Source organism: Spea bombifrons, chromosome 2 (genome assembly GCF_027358695.1).
Source record: "Spea bombifrons isolate aSpeBom1 chromosome 2, aSpeBom1.2.pri, whole genome shotgun sequence".
Taxonomy (NCBI): Eukaryota; Metazoa; Chordata; class Amphibia; order Anura; family Pelobatidae; genus Spea; species Spea bombifrons.
Window position 1 is genome coordinate 75,190,489 of NC_071088.1, and position 17,635 is coordinate 75,208,123.

The 17,635-nt window shown below is 44.5% G+C and overlaps 1 protein-coding gene across 2 annotated transcripts in view; it reads left to right on the top strand.

Annotated features, from left to right (window-relative positions):
• The first annotated feature begins 14,381 nt into the window (after positions 1-14,381).
• RBBP7 (RB binding protein 7, chromatin remodeling factor) overlaps positions 14,382-17,635 on the top strand; it is a 14,916-nt gene continuing 11,662 nt past the window's right edge. For both annotated transcript variants that reach the window (XM_053454836.1, XM_053454837.1), the window contains exons 1-3: positions 14,382-14,626; positions 16,506-16,650; positions 17,005-17,150. In XM_053454836.1, coding sequence (XP_053310811.1) covers positions 14,611-14,626; positions 16,506-16,650; positions 17,005-17,150 — 307 coding nt within the window. In that variant the 5' untranslated portion in view covers positions 14,382-14,610. The remainder of the gene's footprint in view (positions 14,627-16,505; positions 16,651-17,004; positions 17,151-17,635) is intronic.

Here is a 17,635-nt window from a genome sequence, read left to right on the forward strand (position 1 = left end):
AAGAACTTGATGTACATGGCTGCGGTGTTCCTGGAGGGTAGATGAAAAGATCAATATGTTGTCTAGATAGACAACCATAAATGTATCCAATAAATCCCGGAAAATATCGTTGACAAAGTTTTGGAAGGTAGCTGTGGCATTTCAGAGTCCATAGGGCATTACTAACTATACTAAAGTGTCCATAGCGAGTGCGAAACGCAGTCTTCCTTTCATGTCACTCTTTAATTCATATGAGGTTGTACACTCCTCGAAGATCTAATTTGGTGAATATAGTGGCTTGTTTGAGATGTTCGAATAATTCAGGGATAAGAGGAAGGGGATTTTGATTCTTTACTGTTATAGCGTTTAGTTGTCCATAATCCACACAGGGTTATAAACCCCCATCATTCTTTCCCATAAAGAATATTCCTGCCCCGGCTGGAGAGGTGGACGGGCGAATAAAACCCTTGGCCAGATGTTCGTCGAGGTAGTCTCATAGTACTTTAAGTTCTGATTCCGATAAGGGGTATATTTGACCATAAGGAATTATGTCTCCAATAGTCAAATAGAATCTATTTCTAGACTCACCCCTTAGTTGTTTAGGGCGGATAGGACAGGAAGGCAGGAGGTGGGAGTCCGCCCCACAATATAGGCATAAGTTATTGTTGATAGAAGATCCAGCTCCACAAATAAGGGTTTAAAAATTCAAAATTTAATTAGACCAGTTAAAACATGATAGAGAAAAAAAAGAGATGTGCTCAAGTGATTGAGAAAAAATACGCCAACGCGTTTCAAACCTTACGGTTCTTAATCATGGCTTAAATGTATGTTGCTGCTACTGCACCTTATATATAAATGACTTTGTCTAGAGATTGATCTCTGCTCACACCCCCTCGTTAACCCATAATTAGTCAACACAGGGAGCGGGTGCAATTGATACAAACCAAATCAAGGGAGTGGGTGCAATTGGTACAAATCATGGTACACATGGAAATTCTACACCAGATGATAATTCCGGTACGTATAACAAATGAAAAAGATTCAACTTAATAATAATAATAATATATTATATATAAAGCTTAATAAATATATGCTAGGTAATTTCTATAATTCATGCCCACAGGAAATCTCGTGTCAAGGCATAAAATCCAAAAAGCTTCCCTGAGGCGAAGAGCACGGGACCAATCTCCTCCCCTTTTAGGGGGGTGAACGCGTTCTATGCCTATTACTTCTAAATTTGTTGTGTTACCATTATGTATTTCACTGAAATGTTTGGATAAACCAGACATGGATCGTAGCGAAGAAAGAGCTGTATCTAAATTATGTATGTGTTCATATATACGTCTTTTAAACTTTCGGGTAGTGCACCCGACATATTGTACATTACATGAAGTACATGTTGCTAAATATATGACATGCGTTGTATCACAATTGATGAAAGTTTTTATAGAGTAGCTTTTGCGATTACTTAGTGACCTAAACAAATTAGTTTTCTTGATGTAACTACACAAGTTGCACCTGGGTTTAGAGCATTTGTAACATCCTTTAAGATGTAACCATCTACGTACATTATCACTGGTTGAAAAGTCACTAGGAGACAATTGATTACGTAGTGTACAGCCTCTTTTCGCTACTACTTTAACACCATTTCTGAGAATCTCACTGAGGATATCATTTTCATAAAGCACCGGTAAATGCCTGATTAAAATATCCTTTATGTGTGTGCTATATGCAGTGGAAAATGTAATATGCTTTGGATCATAATTAGCGTGTTTTTTGGGCTTATAGGATGAAACATCTGAATCTATGGTGAATAATAAATCACTACGTTTTTTTGAGCTTACAATATTTTGGGCTCTATTTAAGATGGTATTAGAGTAACCTCTTCTTCTGAGTCTATTGGTAATGTTATTACGTGTGATGTCGTAACTCAATTCATTTGAATATGCTCTTTTCGCACGAATATATTCACCTACAGGGAGATAACGAATTACATGTCGAGGGTGGCAACTGGAAGCATGTAATGTACTGTTCCCAGACGTGGGTTTACGGAACAAAGACGTGACCACCTTGGCTCCAACTACGTCACCGGTTAAACAAACATCTAGAAAAAAGTTATTGTTCCTGCGTCTATTCTTTTCTTGTACAGACAGCGAAGATCTGGCTAACCCAATTTGCATGGGTTCAGCTTCCGGCAAAAGTGAACGCGTAGGAGCATGTTCATGAGGACGAGCCGTAGGTGTTCTCCAAGTGGGAGTCCAGGGACGTTGTCTCTCTGCTCTACGTTCTCGCAGTCTACAATCCAAAGGGATAGCTCATTGTCTGGTGGTCCTTGCCACTAGTGTATCAATCCTGGGAGCCTTGCATAGCTCATAAAAGTCCTCTGGGAACAGCAAGAGTCTTAACATTCTTCTCGAGACACTTAAATTAATCTCTGGTGCTTTCCACTAATCTGTTCAGCGCCTCCTGTACTGGAAAGGTCCTAGGCTTCCTAAAGAACCCCTGAAATAACAGATATGTCTTCTCCTGAGGCTTCTCTTCCTCTAGGTCCAGCTTATCTCTCACTGCTCCTACTAATTTAGTTACTACCTCCACTAGGAAGAAAAAGTCTTCTTCAGAGACCTCCCCCCTCCTTAGGAGACTCAGAATCATCTGCCAGTCTTTCTCTGAACCTGAAGAACCTGGATCTTCTCTTATGGCTCTGGTAAAGAGGCTTTAGTCTGAGGCAAAGAACTCAGAGGCATGCATCTGTTCAAAGGTGGTTTTAAGATCTGTCTTCATTTATTCCTGAAATTCGGTGATAGAATTCTCCTAAGCCTTGAGACTGGCGGAGCATAACTTTCTTGTAGGGTGAGAGAGGGTTCCCTCACAATTTCTGCATGCAAGATGCAACCGTGGTTTGTGAGGACATCCTGACAAAAAAGGACAGGAAATGGTTAATAAACAAAATAAAGAGCATGTGGAAAGAGAATATTAACTTTAAACCAAACTGCCACTGTATTAAGGAAAAAGGAATTTACGGTAAGTAAAAAAATTTCCGTTTTTCCTGGCATACAGTGGCAGTACGAGTGGGATGTAGCAAGATTCCGGCAATTTGGGAGGGAAAAAAACCTTAGGAGACCACCGCTTGGAGCACCTTACGCCCAAAATCCGCCGCAGAGAGGAGAAGACGTCTAGCCGATAATGCTGAATGAAGGTGGAGAACGAGGACCAGGTAGCTGCCTTACAAATTACTTCAGGTGAAGCCGCAGCCTTTTCTGCCCAGGAGGCTGCCATGGCCCTGATGGGCCATTGCAGAGTAAGGTCATTGTCCTTGTAGGCCATACGGATGGTGTCCACAAGCCATCTGGAAATGGAAGACTTGGAAGCCGCTGTTCCGGCTGAACGACCGAAAAAGTTTATAAACAGATGGTCCGAGGTACGGATGGCAGAGGTACGTGCAATATAAGTCTCTAAAGCCCTTCTGACATCCAATGTAAGCCATGCAGATTCCTCTGGCGAGGAAGGATACGGAAAAAAAAGGACGGATGAACCAAGGGCTGATTGATACTTGGCTTGGAGATGACCTTAGGGAGAAACGAAGGCTTAACATGAAGAACTACTTTATCACTATGAAAAATTGTGAAATCCGGAGAGGAAGAAAGAGCTTGGGGTTCTCCCACTCTCCTGGCCGAGGTAATAGCCACCAGAAAAACCGTCTTGAGTGATAGAAGTTTCATGGACACTTCCTCCAAAGGTTCGAAGGGCACCGAACAGAGAGCCTGCAGAACAATGGTTAGATCCCATGAAGGAAAATGCGACCTCCTAGGAGGACGCTGGATAGTGGCGGCTTTAAGGAATCGCCTCACTAGCAGGTGAGAGGCCAAATCAGAAAGAAAAAAAAATGACTAAGGGACGAAATCTGCCCTTTAAGGGTCGAGACACTAAGGCCCAAAGCCAAACCCTCCTGTAAAAACCAAAGGATTGAGTTAATGGAAGGAGGAAAAATCTTCAGATTCCTGGCGGAGCACCATAGAAGGAACTTGGCCCAAACTCGGAAATTTATTCTGGATGTTGAACTCCTCAACGATTTCAAAAGAAGGTTAGAGATTTCTTTGTCAAGACCCTGGTTCCGCAGAATCAGCCTTGCAACAGCCAGGCTGTCAGTCTGAACACTTGAAGGAGTTCCGGGCGAAGTTCAGTGTTCTCCAAAAACTGTGGTGAAGTCGGCAGTTCCCAAAAGGTCACGGTCAACTGCTTGAGCAGGACAAACCAACTCCTGTTGGGACAGTAAGGAAGAATGGCCAAGACCCTGGCCTTGTCGTAATGGATTTTTTGCAGGACCCGAGGAATCAAAGCCACCGGAGGGAAGATGTAGGCCAACCGGAAATTCCACTCCATGGAAAGACTGTCTAGAAAATGAGGAGAGTGCCACCTGTTGAGGGACGCAAAGACCGGAACCTTCCTGTTTCGTCGGGTCGCCATCAAATCCACTTCTGGGAGACCGAATTGTGCCACCAAGGTGTAGAAAATTTGTGAGGTCAAAGACCATTACGTCTGAGACCATTTTGCTCTGCTTAGGTCGCCCGCAATTAGATTGTAGCAGTCTCTGATATGAGTCGCTGAAGTGTCCTCCAGATGATGTTGGGCCAACATCATAATTACCGCACAAAGGACCTGGAGACACCATAACCGTGTCCCACCTTGCTTGTTGAGATAGGTGACAGTCGTGACGTTGTCTGACTGGATCTTTACCGTCCGACCCTCTATGTGGGGCCTGAAGACCAGGAAGGCCTGAAGAACCGCCTTCAACTCCCGAAAATTTGAAGAGCAGAGAGAATCTTCCGGAGCCCAACTTCCCCAGCCCAGGCCAGAGGCATCTGTGGTAACAACTATCCAACTTCTGGGTTGGAATGAGAGTCCTCTGACGAGATGGTTTGACTGTTTACACCAATTCAGTTGAGAGAGGACCTGCCCAGCGATCGTGAAGGTAGTTTTCAGGTCCTCTTCCCGCTTGGACCAGTTTGACAGAATCTGCCACTGTAAGGGACGAAGCTGAGACCTTGGCCAAGGAACCGCTGGAATGGAAGCCGTGAGCAGACCCAGGACGCTCATCGCTTTCCTGACAGAGCAGGTAGGAGACCTCTGAAGAGAAGCGACCTCTTGCTTTATCTTTTTGAGTTTCGGTGTCGGGAGATAGATGCAGAGGGATATCGAGTCCACCAAAAAACCCAGGAATAGAATCCTGGTGGAAGGAAGTAGGTAGGATTTTTTTCTGTTTATCGACCAGCCGTGTTTTTCCAAAAATCTCATCGTTGTGGATAGGTCTGTAAGCAACTTCGCACGGGAACCTGCCATGATCAGCCAATCGTCCAGATAAAGGATGATAGAGATATTCTGTTCCCTGGGGTGAGCCTCCAAAGGACAAAGAATCTTTGTAAAAACTCTCGGGGCTGATGACGGGCCGAACGGGAGGGCTTTGAATTGAAAGTGATGCACCTTCTGGTTGACCCGCAGAACAAATCTGAGAAACCTCTTGGATGCCTCTGCAATTGGAACATGAAGATATGCGTCTTTTAGGTATAGGGTGACCATAAAATCTCCTTTTTGCAGGACATGTGTGACTGAGGAGATGCTTTCCATCCGGAAACGTTAATAGGGGTTACAGCTGTTGACATTCTTTAGTGTAACAATTCGACGAGAGACGGGTCCCGTTTGCAGAATGGTAGGATATCAGGACGGGTAGTAGCAGGAGGAATAGTGGGACAACAGCAGGAAAGTTCCAATAGCATAAACAGGTCACAGTCCAAGGTCGAGACAGGCAGCGAACAGGCAAAGTCCAAAAAGCAATCCAAAGTCAATCCAGGCGGCGATCAAAGAGTAGTCAGGAACAAAGCAGGAGTCAGGAAACCAGTAAATCAGAATATAGCACACTGAGACAGTGATAACGTTTGTACCACACAAGGGCTCAGATTAGAGTGAGCAGTGGGTTTAAATTTGGTGCCAAACAGCTGCAGGCAATAATCAGCCAATCAGATAAAAAGCGGGAGGACCCGCCCCCTAGCGTGACGTACGCAGTTGCTGGGTAAGGATTCCTGGCCGCCATGACAGCGTGCACGTGTGTGCACCTCCATAGCACCGAGGACGGCAGCAGAGGAGCTCCCTGGACAGACCCGCCGGCGAAAGGTAACAGAACCCCCTCCGCAAGGGCCGGACTCCGGACGGGCACAACCAGGACGGGAAGGAAAGCGGCGATGGTAACCTTTCACCAGATGTGGGGCATGAAGATCCTTGGCCGACACCCAGGAACGTTCTTCGGGTCCATAACCCTTCCAATGGACCAAATACTGTAAAGAGCCCCTGTGGAAACGGGAGTCCAGTATAGAACGCACCTCATACTCTTCGTGACCATCAACCTGGACCTTATCCGGAACAGGATCCAGAGTGGTGTACCGGTTACAGTGAAGGGGTTTCAGGAGGGACACATGAAATACCCGGGGTATCCTAAGAGTTGGAGGCAGTTGCAACTCGTAAGCCACTGGGTTGATGCGTCTGAGGATCTTGTAAGGGCCGATGTATCTAGGGGCAAGTTTGGATGAAGGGACACGCAACCTAATGTTCTTAGTGGATAGCCATACACGGTCACCCGGGAGATATGAGGGTGTTCCACCTCTTCTTTTGTCTGCGTGTTTCTTTTGTTTCTCAGTAGCCTGCTGTAGCGATTTCCGAACTGTATTCCAGGTCCTTCTTAAATCCGTTAATCTGTCATCCAGAGTAGGAATGTTAGTCATTTGGAAGGAGTCAGGTAGGAAACGTGGATGTACACCGGAACAACAGAAGAACGGAGATGTTTTAGTGGACTCATGAGTAGCATTGTTGAAGGCAAATTCGGCCCAGGGAAGAAGATCGGACCAATTGTCCTGATGGTCTGAAATAAAAAGGCGTAGGTACTGTTCCAGTGATTGGTTGGTCCTCTCCGCTGCCCCATTGGATTGGGGATGGTAGGCAGACGAAAACGATAACTTGATTCCCATCTCAGAGCAGAACGTTCTCCAGAATCTTGACACGAATTGGCTCCCTCTGTCTGAGACAATTTCTTTAGGTAGTCCATGCAATCGGAAGATCTCTCTTATGAAGATAGAAGAAAGTGCTGCCGCTGTAGGTAAAGCAAGAAGTGGAACGAAATGAGCCATTTTCGAGTATCTATCGACCACAACCAAAATAGTAGTATATCTATTGGAAGGCGGCAGGTCCACAATAAAATCCATCGATAGATGGGTCCAAGGTTGTTCGGGTAGAGGAAGTGGTTGTAACAGGCCAGAAGGTAGTGAGCGAGGTGTCTTCACCCTGGCGCAGGCTTGGCAGGCTAACACATATTCCTTGATGTCCTTATTCATGGTAGGCCACCAGTATGATCTTTTGATCAAGGAAATGGTTCGAGAAACACCTGGATGTCCAGTAGGTAAAGTATTATGATGGATAGACATGAGAGGGATTCTTTCCCGCATGGGCACAAACAATTTTCCCTGTGGTAGGTTGGTAGGAAGATGGTGTTGCATAGCCTTAAGTCTGGTTATCAGAGGAGACTCAAGTGTTGTTTTAACCATGGCCAGTATCCTGTTCCTTGGAATAATGGGTTCTTTTTCGATCTCTTCCTCCTCCATGATAGTAGCGTGTTGACGGGATAAAGCATCAGCCTTGGTATTCTTGGAGCCGGGTCTGTAAGTAATGATGTATTGAAAGCGTGACAAAAAGAGTGCCCACCGGGCCTGTCGTGGATTTAAGCGTTTAGCTGTGCTCAGATAGGATAAATTCTTGTGATCTGTAATGATGGTTATCGGGATGGTGGTGCCTTCCAAGAGGTGTCTCCACTCCTCCAAGGCAAGTATGATGGCTAGGAGTTCCCGGTTTCCCACATCATAATTCCTTTCGGATGAACTGAATTTCTTAGAGAAGAAGCCACATGGGTGTAGCGGACTACAGTAAGATTTCCTCTGGGATAGTACAGCTCCCGCTCCGCTCTCTGAGGCATCGACCTCAAGGGTGAAAGGAAGAGACGGGTCAGGGTGAACCAGGACCGGAGCAGAGGTAAATGCCTTTTTGAGCTTCTGAAAAGCTTGGTATGCTTCTTTAGGCCAGTTGTGTACGTCGGCCCCCTTCTTAGTAAGGGCTGTGAGAGGAGCTGCGACCCGTGAGAAATTCCGGATAAAACGCCTATAATAATTCGCAAAGCCCAAGAATCGCTGAAGAGGTTTTAAGCCTTCTGGTTTAGGCCAGTGAAGGATGGCATTCAATTTGGTAGGATCCATTTCAAAACCGGACGAACTGATGATGTAACCAAGAAAAGCAACTTTGGAAACCTCAAACTGACACTTTTCAAGTTTAGCATAGAGTCCGTTCTCCCTTAATCTTTGAAGAACAAGGGTAGTGTGCCGGCGATGCGTCTGGAGATCTGGTGAATATATTAGGATATCGTCAAGATATACTAAAACAAATTGGGAGAGATAGTCTCTGAGGCAATCATTAATAAAGTCTTGGAACACTGCTGGGGCATTGCAGAGCCCGAATGGCATGACCAGGTATTCATAGTGACCTGACCTGGTATTGAAGGCGGTCTTCCATTCATGTCCTTCACGTATCCATACAAGGTTGTAGGCCCCTCTGAGATCAAGTTTTGTGAAGATAGTAGCACCCTTTAAACGGTCAAATAATTCAGGAATCAGAGGTATGGGATATTTGTTTTTTATTGTTATCTGGTTCAAACCACGGTAATCAATACATGGTCTTAAATCCCCCTCTTTCTTTTTCACAAAGAAGAATCCCGCTCCTGCTGGGGAAGTGGACCTTCTGATGAAGCCTTTCTCCAAATTCTCCTTGATGTAGGCTTCCATAGCCTCGTTCTCTGGTTTCGAAAGAGGATATACCCTGCCCCTAGGAGGTGTGGTTCCAGGTAACAAATCGATTGGGCAGTCATAGGGACGATGGGGTGGTAGGCGATCCGCTTCCTTCTTACTGAAAACATCCGCAAATGCTTGATACGGTTTCGGAATTCTGGTGGAGAGAGGAGAGATAGTGACACTGTGTACGGGTGAGATTTTACAAAGACAGCGTTTTTGACAGTCCTCACCCCAAGACACGATTTGAGCAGTTCTCCAGTCTATCGTCGGATTGTGTTTCTGGAGCCAAGGAAATCCAATCACCACAGGACAGGAAGGAGATGTAATCACATTGAAGTTCATAACCTCTTGATGCAGTGCTCCTACATGAAAGACGATGGCCTCTGTCTCATGGGTAACAGTGGAAGGGCTTAGAGGTCTACCATCAATTGCCTCCAATGTCAGTGGTGTATGTCTCTTGACCTGCGGTATATTATACCGGGTAACAAACGTGGAGTCGATGAAATTACCGGCAGCACCGGAATCGATGAGTACCTCTACGTTTACCCTGGTGTTTTCCCAAGATAATGAGGCTGGAACCGTCATGCGTTTCATCTGGTGCTCAGGGGAGATACAAAGAACACCCAGAGTAGGTCCCCTGATCCTACCTAGGTGCGGGCGTTTCCCGGCTTGTTCGGGCAATATCTAGCGAAATGTCCCCTACCTCCGCAGTACAGACAGAGGCCTTCAGTGCGACGATGAGTCTTTTCTTGCTCAGTTAAGGAGGTAGCACCCAATTGCATAGGTTCCTCCGGGTCTAGTCTCTGGGGTGTGGAATTGAAGAAACGGGGAGCTAGCCGTATAAGAGGTTTCCTTTGTTTCTCCTTTTGTGATTGTCGCTCTCTGAGGCGGAGATCTATGCGGGATACAAATGTTATTAGATCCTCCAGGTCCTCAGGCACATCTCTGGCTGCTAATTCGTCTTTTAACTTCTCAGATAGGCCATGCATGAATGCAGCAACTAGGGCTTCATTGTTCCAACCCAGTTCAGCGGCTACCGTTCTGAATTCTATGGCGTAGTCTGTTAAGGAACGGGAGCCTTGTTGGAGAGACATGAGCGATGCAGAAGCTGTGGCCTCACGACCTGGCAAATCGAAGATTCTTTGCATGGTAGCCACAAAGTCACGGTAGTCATTGATTAAAGGCGACTCCTTTTGCCAAAGAGGCGAAGCCCAGGCTAGGGCTCGGTCTGTCAGGAGTGAAATAATATAGCCGACGCGGGCTCGGTCAGATGGAAACATAGAAGGCATTAGCTCAAACTGGATCGCACACTGATTAAGAAAACCTCTACAGGTGTTGGGATCCCCTCCATAACGAGGTGGAGGTGGTAGGCGCAATGGTATAGCCGCAGCAGGCGGTGTGGTGACTTGTGGGTTAACAGGAGGAGTAGCGGTACTTGCCAGCGGATCAGTGCGTGTGAGGAGAGTTTGCAGGGCTTGCGCCAATTGATCCATACGATGATCCAGTCCTTGCATTCTTGCCTCCTGTGACCGGAACAGCTGATCCATTAAATGGCCCTTGTGTACTGTAACAATTCGACGAGAGACGGGTCCCGTTTGCAGAATGGTAGGATATCAGGACGGGTAGTAGCAGGAGGAATAGTGGGACAACAGCAGGAAAGTTCCAATAGCATAAACAGGTCACAGTCCAAGGTCGAGGCAGGCAGCGAACAGGCAAAGTCCAAAAAGCAATCCAAAGTCAATCCAGGCGGCGATCAAAGAGTAGTCAGGAACAAAGCAGGAGTCAGGAAACCAGTAAATCAGAATATAGCACACTGAGACAGTGATAACGTTTGTACCACACAAGGGCTCAGATTAGAGTGAGCAGTGGGTTTAAATTTGGTGCCAAACAGCTGCAGGCAATAATCAGCCAATCAGATAAAAAGCGGGAGGACCCGCCCCCTAGCGTGACGTACGCAGTTGCTGGGTAAGGATTCCTGGCCGCCATGACAGCGTGCACGTGTGTGCACCTCCATAGCACCGAGGACGGCAGCAGAGGAGCTCCCTGGACAGACCCGCCGGCGAAAGGTAACATTTAGGTCCAGAACCGGACGAAAGGAGCAGTCCGGCTTTGGAACCAGAAATAACCATGAATAGACTCCTTGGAATTTTAGATGAACAGGGACCCTTTATATCACTCTCTTTTTCAACAACATAAGGCTTTCCGAATAAAGCGGCAAATTCTTTTTCACAGAGGGATAAGATGAAATCAGGAACTGGCGCACTGGAGGAACCTTATCCTGTAACCCTCTGAAATAATCTTTCGAATCCAAGGATTTTGCGTTGTCTGTTCCCAGATGAGTCTGAACTGCTGTAGGCATCCTCCTACTTTGTAAGAACTTCCTCTTGTCCTGCTTTTTACGTCGGTCTTGGAATTTCTTTTCTCCGAAGGAGCCACGAAAATTCTGAGATCTGGAGGACTGGTGAAAAGACCTCGGGTTTCTATACGGATATCTACGATTCCATCTAGGTCTTCTATCCTGAGGTAGAGCTCTTTTAGTGTCTGAAACCTGCTTGATCAGGTCCTCCAAGGGAGCCCCAAACAATTTGTTATTTTCCAATGGCAAGTCACATAACGCAGCTTTGGAAGCGGAATCAGCCGTCCAGGATCTTAACGACAGGGCTCTCCGTGCCACAGAAGACAAAGCCATGTTCTTAGCTGAAAGCTTCAAAGATTCATGAGCTGAATCAACAAAAAAACTGTTGGAAAGCTTTAAGTTCTTTAAAAGTCTCGTAATCTCTGAATCGGAATCATCAGCGAGACAATCTTGCAAGGCCTGAATCCACATGTGCTGAGCTCTAGCCACGGCTGAACTGGATACCGCTACCTTGCACTGCGAACCTGCAGCCTGAAAAATACATTTACACGATGTTTCTGCTCTTCTGTCCATGGGTCATAATATGGCTTTTAACCACCTAAATGCCAGAGTGGCATATAGGGGTATAAGGTATTTCTGGAGGCAGAGTGGCACATAGGGGGTCAAAAGGCATATCATAGGGCACAGTGGCATATAGAGGGTTAAAACGCATATCATGGGGCACAGTGGCATTTAGAGTGTTGAAAGGCATTTCATGTGGCACAGTGGCATTTAGAGGGTATAAGGCATTTCTGAGGCAGAGTGGCAAGCCAGGGGTCAGATATGCATAACTGGGGAGCAGGTTGGAAAATAAAAGGAAATTGTCATGTACAAGTAGTTTGGAGACACCGTGGTCAGGTTGGATTCCAGAACAGAACAGGGTCAAACAAGCCGAGGTCAGGATTCCGGAGAGCAGGATAGTCGTATAACGTACCTGAGGTCAGGATTCAGGAAAACAGGATAAACGTAAACGTAGCCGAGGTCAGGTATCAGGAAATCAACGAAGTCAGACAAGCCGGGATCATACACGAGGAAACAGAATCAAAACGCAATCTGGGTACTAACACAAGGCATTGACAACCATCAGAAGGCAATGTCTGGCAGAACTGAGGAGGTTTAAATAGGAACCGCAGGGGAAGTTCAAATCTCCCGCCAAACCTCATGACGTCACTTCCAGTGTCCGTGAATCGCCGCCATCATGATTGTGGCGTAATGCATCTATCCAGTTCTCGCGTCAGGGGACTGCCTCGCATTTGAAGCACGCTTTTACAGCGTACAAGAAGCATATGTTATTCTGGCTAAGTCAGATGTTTCGTCTGCCACTCAAGTGTCAGATTTTGATGTCTAGTGCTACTCCATAAGACGCTGATGCCCAGGTTTCACCTGAAATAAGGTGTATAGAACCTCCATTTGTGTACAATATATAGAGTGTCCTTTGGAATATATGAGGGGAAGGACAGTCATCTAGATCCCGCTGGCTGCCCAGAGTCAGTTGGCACAAGAGGCAAAACTACACAATTAGTTTACCACAAAAAAAGTGTGGCACAAAAAAGTGCTCTGCACAATGAATAACCACAGTGAATCATCGACTACAATACAAACATGAGGGGAGTAGATATTTCAGATCAATGTCTACAGCTGTACCTTCTACTGCAACAACTGCTTCAACACGTGCGTGCTGTACAAAAAAAAAATCAAGGAAGAAATACACATTCTTAGAGTTCTAGTTAAAAATGTAAAAGCATTATTAAACACTCATCTACAGACACCAGACAAGCCAGAAGGCTTGTTGTTCCCTCAGAAATCTCATGGTGCTGCCACAACCACAAGGGATTCTGGGTAGGTACATGCAAATAAGGTCAACAATTATCACCTTTTGCCTCTATATCCACTTTATACATGGATCCCTTGAAAGTAATTGCCGCTGTACAGGACAGCCTTTAGACAAAACTCGGGAAGAGGTGCAATAGCCAGATCACCACTCATGGACAGCTGTTTCGTCCTTAATGGGACTCGTCAGCATGAGATGGTGATACTGGCTTAATACTTGAGGCTTGGGGTAACCAAGAAATTAAGGACGAAACAGCTGGTATTTCCTAGTTAAAAATGCACAATCTCTCCACTGGTGACAAACCCATAAAAAAGATGCAAAAAAGGTATTAGGAGAGACTACAGGTACCACTGCCCTTCATGTCCCTCTCTGCATATAAGAGAATATGTGAAAATATGTTTTCTCTTTTTTCCTTGTTTTTAAGAAATTACTAATACTAAATGTTTTACTAAACATGTACATATGGCATCAAAAGAAAGATCTTTGGCTTCTGCTGCCTCCAGCACAGAATGCAGCACCAAAGGAGCACGCACCTCGGGCTCCAAAAAAAAAAAAAAAAAAAAATCAAAAGAAAGATCTCTCTCTCCTTACATGGGTACACTTTTCACAGAAGTGGGGATTGAAGGCTGAGCCAATATATACAGAAATCCAAAAATGGCTCATGTAGTTAGGGTAGGAAACCCCCTTGTTCGAGGTAATAAAGGATCAACCCGTGGTGTAAACACCACCTAAAAATACTGCACACAGTAACCTTTGGTTAATACAGGATAAATTTCCCGAAATAATCCAACCAAACTGAAAAGATTGTGTCCCAATCTATATTCTGGACAAGTTCTTTCTTATCATTGCGTGGAGTCTTGAGTAAAAGTTGACACCTTTTACAGTGCCAACGCAGAAATGACAAGGAATCACCTACGTATGATTCAGAAGCAGTGTTGCAGTGCATGGCCAGTGGCTGGCTATGCCTGGCTACTCGCTGTGCGAGCATGAAAACGTTGGGTGTCGTCTTCCACACGTGACGTTCCCAGGCAGCCACTGGCCTTAAAGAGCCAGAGCCGCCTCGACATTGAAAAAGTAAAAATAAAGTATAACTCAGTGTGCATCTTGGAAGATTAATAACGCTGTCTAAAGAGTAAGGAACATGGGGCGAACAAACGGATTACAACACAATAAACAATATAAACAGATTTGCGTGCCAGCTTCAAAAATGTCCGCCATTGCCGTTATCTCCCGCAGTAGAAATGCAGCGCGCGCTTTCCCCTTCGCCTTCCTAATTGGCCACGCTTTCCTCGTGTTTTACGTTTCTACGTGATGGAGGCGTGGCCGGCCATACTAGCAGCGTGCTAGTGTTACAAGTAGGTCTGTAAGTTTGGCGGGTGATTCCGTGTCTGCGTCAGCGGAGGGTTTTCTTTCCACTCTGTCATCTTCACGCGGGAAACTGTTGAAGAGACCGGCGAAGAAGGGCACGGGGAGTCCTGTGCCACCGCTACACGGGCTGTTGCTGCTTTACGTCTAAGTGAACAGAGAACATGGCGAATAAAGAGAGTAAGCATGGGCCTGGCGGGCTTACCAGTCCGTGTTGCTGAGGGGGGGCTGGCTAAGTATTCAGCACGGCTTGGTTGGTGTTCTGGTTGCATTTACGTTTTCTGAGGGAGCTTCAGAGCGCCGGTGACTGTGTGTGTTTACTTAGCAAGGGACGCTGTTTACCCGCGAGCATTTCAATGCTCGGTCTGTTCAGGCCTCCCAATGTTTCGCCTCTCCTTGCATAGCAGGATGCATTGTTTACTCGAATACCCCCGCTCTTTTCCGGCCTGCGCTTTATTATTTATTATTAACCTCGCATTATTCTTACAATCGGTGCATTGTTTGGATAAAAACCTATGAAGCGATCCAAACGCATGTTAAAGTCATCAATCGGTAGAAATGGTGCTGGGAAGGCCCATTTTTTCGTGTTCAGTTTTCATTCTTAGTGCTTTAGCTCTGAGCAGCATGCTAAGTCTGTTTTTAGTATGATCTTTTGTAGACCTGTTCACTTTAATCTTAGGAAAGTACTCCTATTCATCAAAAATAAATAAAAAAATTAAACTATTCAAATGAAAGTTGATGCTGCATAATGGATAGAACTTGATCCCATATTCAATCCCAGCATCACCACTTAATAAAACACCATGCACTCCCGAAAATATGGGTTTTGCATGAACTTTGTATGTGGATGTATCCATCGATTGTCTGTATTGTCATGATAAATTTGATCTGTATAATTTGCCTACTGTTTTTATGTGGTGCATTTCTTATAATTACCACAAATGTCATGTCTAAATAAATGCGATTGTATGCATTGTTTGCGGGCTTGACTTTAGCACCAGTGTGTTCAATGTTTGTTTGATGGAAGTGTATACAAAGTTTCATACTGTTTAAGACTCTAAGCGGTATTACTGTATTAGGAGGTTTCCATAGATCCTGATAAACTTGGATTCAAGCTAAAAAGTGATGGTAAACTGAGCTGAACCTTTTGAAATGCCAATGCTGGGCATTAAATCCCTACTTCCATGCAAATGTCCTTGGAACAGGCATTGAATAAAATCCATTAACTAAATTTTACTAGAATATGTATCAAAGCTTTTCTATTCATTCATGAGTACATTACTTAAATTAACTGTGGCATTCCTGCCACGCATTCAGGCATGGATGACATAATTAACCACCCTGATTCTTCAGAACATTCAATGCAATTAAGGTTCTAATAGATTCATATAAATCCTGTATGTGCTGTTTGTGTGTTATATCTACTTCATTCAAAAGCTTGGTAATTCTTCATTCATTCATCCTGCATTCAGTCCTGAATGATAGACACCCCGAATCATAACTGTCCACTAAGTCACGGAGATTCCTATACTTCTAACAAAATCAATGAGCAGCACTAGTTTCTTCAATTGGTTCACTCCTACCCTGCAGATGCTAGCAAATTATGAATTAAAAGAATGGTAAGTAAACCTGACACGCATTTCGTCAAGTACTCTTGGCTTCATCTGGGGAAGAAAACACCGACGATCTGGTTCTACTGAACATGTGTATACGTTCCGAGGTGTGAATCATTTCAGGGGTGGGGCTTTGCAATGATGCGCTGCCCTAGTATTGCTACTCATTCGTAGGAAAACATTTGGTGGGTGGGGTTTTAGTGGCAACCGACGTATCCAATTTACAGTCAAAATTCATGCCTGAATGCAAGACAAATGAGTTGCCGGAATTGTACTCTTATATCCATTAATGGATATACTAGTAAAAGCTAAGTTTATTTTTTTTTTTTTATTTCATTCCCGATTCGATATGCTAAATGTCTACATTTATAGTGATGTACTTTTGTTTCCAACAACAGTTTGTGTACTGAACTATACCATTATCTGCCTCATATAATTGTCTCTAGTGTTTGAAGATACTGTGGAGGAGCGAGTCATTAACGAAGAATATAAAATATGGAAAAAGAACACACCGTTCCTGTATGACCTGGTAATGACCCATGCTCTGGAGTGGCCAAGTCTTACTGTACAGTGGCTGCCAGATGTAACTAGGTAATAGGCCTAGCACTATAAGGTGCATATACATGTTTGTCTGGTTTGTTTTTTTCTAATGGTATATTCGGTAGAGAACAGTGGTTACATGCTGTCTTTAATTTTTGTTGCCATGTTACAAAAGATTTTAAAAAAAACAAAAAAAACTGTTTTATGTGCAAAGCCTTTCATCCGGAAGATAGTATCTGGCATGATTCAGACAAGTAGCTTCTCGTGATATACTGTTACACAACAATTTGAATTGCTTCCCTGTATTCTAATAACATTTAAAGGTATTTACTCTAAACTTTAAATGGTACTATTCGTGTTTTGTAGTCATTTTGAGTTTTGTTTTTTCCTTGTCTCATTCTACAGACCTGAAGGAAAGGACTATGCGTTGCATTGGCTGGTGCTTGGCACTCACACATCGGATGAACAGAATCACCTTGTAGTGGCACGTGTCCAGATTCCCAATGATGATGCACAGTTTGATGCATCTCATTATGATAGCGAGAAAGGAGGTAGGAGCAGAAACTTTCTTTTTTGGTCCTGGGCATAATTAGTCAGATTAATGCCATTCTACACAATGCAGTGGATGACACCTGGCCTCAGTGCCTGCCTTTATTCTTTTAAAATATTGGAATAATAAATATCCGATATTAATAACCTATGCATATTTCTGAAGATGTTTATTGATAGGGTTAGTAAAAAAAAAAAAGGTAGAATCTGAGCCAGTGGAAAGCAAGTTTTCATACATGGGCACAGATGTGAGTCATTGCAACTTATTGTGTTCGTCACGCAGCTGGTTATTATGATCATACCTATTGTCGGGTTACATCGTGTATTGCATGTCTACTGGAATAATTGAGTGATCCGAAGTTGTTGGTGTATACTGCGGCCAAGAGAAAGTTCTTTATCAAGAAAGCTTTGTAAAAATTGCTTTATATTCTTTGTATACATATCTCCTCCAAAGGATCTGTCTTGTTGACTTAGACATGTACGGTAA